Here is a 4,684-nt window from a genome sequence, read left to right as displayed (position 1 = left end):
ATTTATAGTAGAGATGAGGTCTCGCCAAGTTGCCCAGGCGGGTCTTGAACCTGCGGGCTCAGGCAATCCACTCACCTCGGCCTCCCAAAGCGCCGGATTACAGGCTGAGCTACCGAGCCTGGCAAACTTTTTTTATTTTAAAACTTCACATATTTTCCTCCTTCTTTTTAGGTGTCTGTGGAATTTTTTCTTCATCCCTGGAGCTCAGTGTTGGTCTAGGTGATTCTGTATATTCCTACCTCCATTGAGTTTTTCTAATCTGCAGTTTAATATTTTTTTATTTCATAAACTTTTTTTGAGGTTATTGCAGGAAAACAAATCAGAGAGACCATGACACCGAGGCTGGTAAGCAGGAAGCTGCGTTGATTTCTGGAATGCCGGCGTTGGGCCCAGTGGACTCCAGTTGCAAAGGCTGGGCCCCAATCGCAGTCAGGCCTCAGCTTTTATATGTTTTACATTGGCTTTAGGGGAAGAGGCTTTCCATGGTGGAAAGTTTTGTACCTTTTAATAACAACAAAAGCTTGCAGTTTCAGTTGCAGGTGCTGAGCATGGCATGGTGTGCTGCCCCAGGGGCGGTCACACAGGAAGGGGCGGTCACACAGGAAGGGGCGGTCACACAGGAAGTGGTTTTAGCTGCGGGTACTGAGCATGGTGTTTTGCATTAACAAACTGGAACATTCTGACTGTGATATATGTTTTGAAGTGTTTTCTTTAAAAATCCCTGAAAGGACAGACTGAGAGCAAAAAAACCATTTTGTTCTAAAACCCTAATACAATGATGAGAAAGTAGAAGTTATGTTTTGGAGAAATGCCTACTTTAGATAAAGATTAACCTTGCTTTCTTTTCAGAAACAGACTTCCTGGTGCCGGGCTTCATAAAGGGAGTTCACAAGACCCTTTCCCAAGCAGATTGCAGGACTTGTGATGACTCAGAAGGGGGAGCAGATGGGTATTTAATCTTCCAGTAGGTTAGGGACCTCTGCAGGGAAGTCAAGGATTCCCCCCACCCCCCCACCCCACCCCAAGCTGCCCACTGGTAATGCATAGGAGATAAAGGGAAATGCACCCTCCATTAGTTCTAAGGAATGTTATTCAGGAATACACAGGAGCACTGGAATCATTATCACGCCCTTCTCTGGGGGCTGTAATAATGTGGGCGGACATTAGGGAGTCTCTTTGTCACGGAATCTCCAAGGCAAATAGTCAACAAAGAAGTCATGGCAGTCACGCCTACGTGATTGCAGCATCTCCAAGGGAAAGGATTTAACAGGAGCTCAAGGGGGCTATGGGGTCACACTCATCTAGAGTGTAGGACCGCTTCCTGTCTGTGGGAAGTGAACTTTTCTTAAATAAATCTTTTCTTCTTTCACCTCTGTGTATGTTACAATTCTTTGCATTATTTGGATCTCTGGTTTGCCAGCGCATACCTCTGGCATGCTGGCTCTGGCAGTGCTGTGCCCCCTCGCCTCTCCATCCATTCACCCTCACCCTATCCATGCCCTAACATCCCCTACCACAAAGTGGGGTCACAATCTGTCTTCCAGGCTGGAGTGCAGTGGGATGATCACAGTTAATCGTATCTTGGGCCGGCTCGGTGGCTCAGCCTGTAATCCCGCGCCTTTGGGAGGCTGAGGTGAGTGGATTGCCTGAGCCTGTTGGTTCGAGACCCACCTGGGTAGCAAGACCTCATCTCTACAATAAATCAAAAAATCAGCCGGGCGTGGTAGCTCATGCCTGTAATTCCAGCTACTCAGAAGGCTGAGGCGGAAGGATCGCTGGAGCCCAGCAGGCGAGGCTGCGGTGGCTAGGAGCAATCACTGCACTCCAGTCTGGGCGACAGAGTGAGACTCCAACGCAAAAAAAAAAAAAAAAAAATCGTATCTTCGACCTCTTAGGCGCAGGTGATCCTTCCACCTCAGCCTCCCAAGTAGCTGGGACTACAGGCACATGCCACCACACCTGACTAATTTTTTAGTTTGTGTAGAGATGAGCTTTCGCTATGTTGTGCTGATCTTCAACTCCTGGGCTCAAACAATCCTCCTCACTTGGCCTCCCAAAGTGCTGAGATTACAAGTGTGAGCCACTGTACCTAGTCATTTATTTTTTAATCATTTTCTGCTGTAGTATCTTCAGTTTGGGGGTTTTGGGGGTTTTTTTGTACTATTTATCCTGTTCTCATTGGCAGAGATACCAGTTGCACGTATACTGGTTCTCAATTACCTATCCTCCACACACAGTGGGATCTCTGTATCCATGGGTTCCACAACCCTGGATTCAACCAATCATGCGTCAAAAATAAAAGGTATTATTTGAAGTTTTGTCTTTGTACTTCCATGTAAAGTTAATAAAGGCATTCTTATGCTAATTTTAAAAATATTTGGGAAAAAAAAAGAATGGCTGCAACTGTACTGAAAATGTGCAGATTTTTCCCCTGTCATTATTCCCTAAACAATACAGTATAATGACTATTTAAATAGCTTTTGCACTGTATGAGATATTATAAGTAACCTAGAGATGATTTAAAACACAGTCATGTGCTATATGGTGACATTTTGATGAACCATGAACTGCATATACAACCATGGCCCTATAAGATTATAATGAAGCTAAAAAAAAATTCCTGTCACCTGGTGACATCATAGCCACTGTAATGTCACTGCACAGTGCATTACTCATGTGCTTGTAGTAATGCTATGTGCTTGCGTTAATGCTAGTGTAAAAAATCTGTGCTACCAGTCGTATGAAAGGCCAGCACATTATGTACAACACATATTGCTTGATAATGGTAAAAAACTGTGTTGCTAGTTTATATATTTACCACAACACACTTTTTATCACTATATTAGAGGGTCCTCCTTATATTTATTTTTTAAAAAGTAAACTGTAAGACAGCCTCAGGCAGGTCCTCCAGAAGATTTTCCAGAAGGCATTGTGATCACAGGAGATGATAGCTCCATGCTGTCATTGCCCCTGAAGACCTTCTGTAAGACAAGATGTGGAGGTGGAAGACCGTGATATTGATGATCCTGACCCTGTGGAGGCCTAAGCCCATGTGTGTGTGTCTTGTGTTTAATAACAAAATTTTAAAAAGTAAAATAAAGAAATTAATACATAATATTTTAAATACAAAAAAGCTTACAGAATAAGAACAGAAAAAAAGAAAATATTTTTGTTCAGCTGTACCATGTGTTTGAAGATAAATGATATTACAAAAGTCAAAATGTTAAGAAAAATTAGGACATTTATGAAGTAAACAGTTACCGTAAGCTAAGGTTAACTTATTGAAGAAAAATATTTTTAATAAAATATATAGCCTCAGTGCATCATGTTTATAGTCTACAGTGGTGTAGTATCCTAGGCCTTCACAATCACTCACCACTCACTGACTCACCTGAGCAACTTCCAGCCCTACAAGCTCCGTGTGTGGTAAGCGCCCTACACAGGTGACCCTCTCCTATCTCCTTATGCTGTCTTTGTACTGTACCTTTTCTGCATTTACCCATGTGTAGATACATGAATACTCACCTTTGTGTCCCAGCTACCTGCAGTACTCAGTACAGTAACATGCTACACAGGTGTGTAACTGCAGCAACAGGCTAGACCACGGAGCCCAGGTGTGTAGTAGACTCTACCATCTAGGTTTAGACAGGTGCACTCTATGATGTTCAAGCAACTATGAAATCACCCAATAATGCATTTCTCCGAATGTATCCTCCTGGCTAAGCATCACATAACTGTCTACGGGAGGGCGTGCATGAATGATACACATATATTGTGACATTTTACATAAGGGCCTCGGGCATTCGGGGATTTTGGAGTCCACAGGAGTCTGGAATGCATTCCTGTGGGTACCAAGGAACAACTGAACATCATTCTCTCTACAAACACTTCCGTCTCTTTTTCCCTTTCCACGGCTGGGGAGACCCTACTTTATACGACCCATCTCAGGCCCCAAACATTCAGAGACTTTCTTTCAGAAGCTTCCTTCCTCTCTAATAAAATGCACAATAAAGCCATTGCTCCAAGATTTTTCTGCTTCCAAAACTCAACTGGTCAGTGAAAGAAGGAAGCCCTTCTTCCTTAGCTCTGTTCTGCATCCACTGAGTGCCAAGGACAAGTCTGTCCACCTGCTTAAGAGGGTGTGAAGGCTGCAGGCAGAGAATTAGAAAGCTGTACGTTGAGAAGAAGGTTGAGAAGATATATAAGTGAAGCTTATGAAGTCCCGACGGATTTGCCTGAATGGAAATAGACTCCACTACGAAATCCCAAAAATTAGCACTCTGTAGCCGGGCCCTTGGGGAACGATTGCAACTCTCCAGGCAAGAGATCTGTAGCCAAAGATCATTCTGCCACTCTGCGGGTATTTCAGGCCTCCTGATTTTGGGTCTGTCGGTCAACCACTGAGAGACTTCCCGTTTTACACTAGAATCTGCTCCCTCTCCCCCTCCCCACCTCGACACTGCGGGAACGTATTTGTTACTTGCACTGATACAAATTCTGCAGGGGAAGAAAAATCTTACAGTTTCCACCGCGCACCACGACCCGTTCCCGGATCTGAGAAGGCCCCGACCTGGGACGGCGCTCTCCGAGCGGGCCCTGCGGGGCGGGGGCCCTCCGAATTCGCGTCTTTATCCCGGCTGGGCAACTGCCGCCCGCCCCCTGCGACCTCCACGCCCCGATCACT

General features: G+C 44.8%; 1 protein-coding gene across 1 annotated transcript in view; it reads right to left on the bottom strand.

The window, feature by feature from the left end:
• Positions 1–4,684, bottom strand: part of LOC103271660 (interferon-induced, double-stranded RNA-activated protein kinase-like) — a 33,819-nt gene that overhangs the window by 28,844 nt on the left and 291 nt on the right. Inside the window, exon 2 of the mRNA XM_021718096.1 lies at positions 4,537–4,682. Coding sequence (XP_021573771.1) covers positions 4,537–4,682 — 146 coding nt within the window. The remainder of the gene's footprint in view (positions 1–4,536; positions 4,683–4,684) is intronic.

Source organism: Carlito syrichta, unplaced genomic scaffold, assembly GCF_000164805.1.
Source record: "Carlito syrichta isolate Samal-C Ts95f unplaced genomic scaffold, Tarsius_syrichta-2.0.1 Scaffold311830, whole genome shotgun sequence".
Taxonomy (NCBI): Eukaryota; Metazoa; Chordata; class Mammalia; order Primates; family Tarsiidae; genus Carlito; species Carlito syrichta.
Note: the sequence above shows the minus strand (reverse complement) of the source record. Positions and strands in the feature narration are given on the sequence as shown.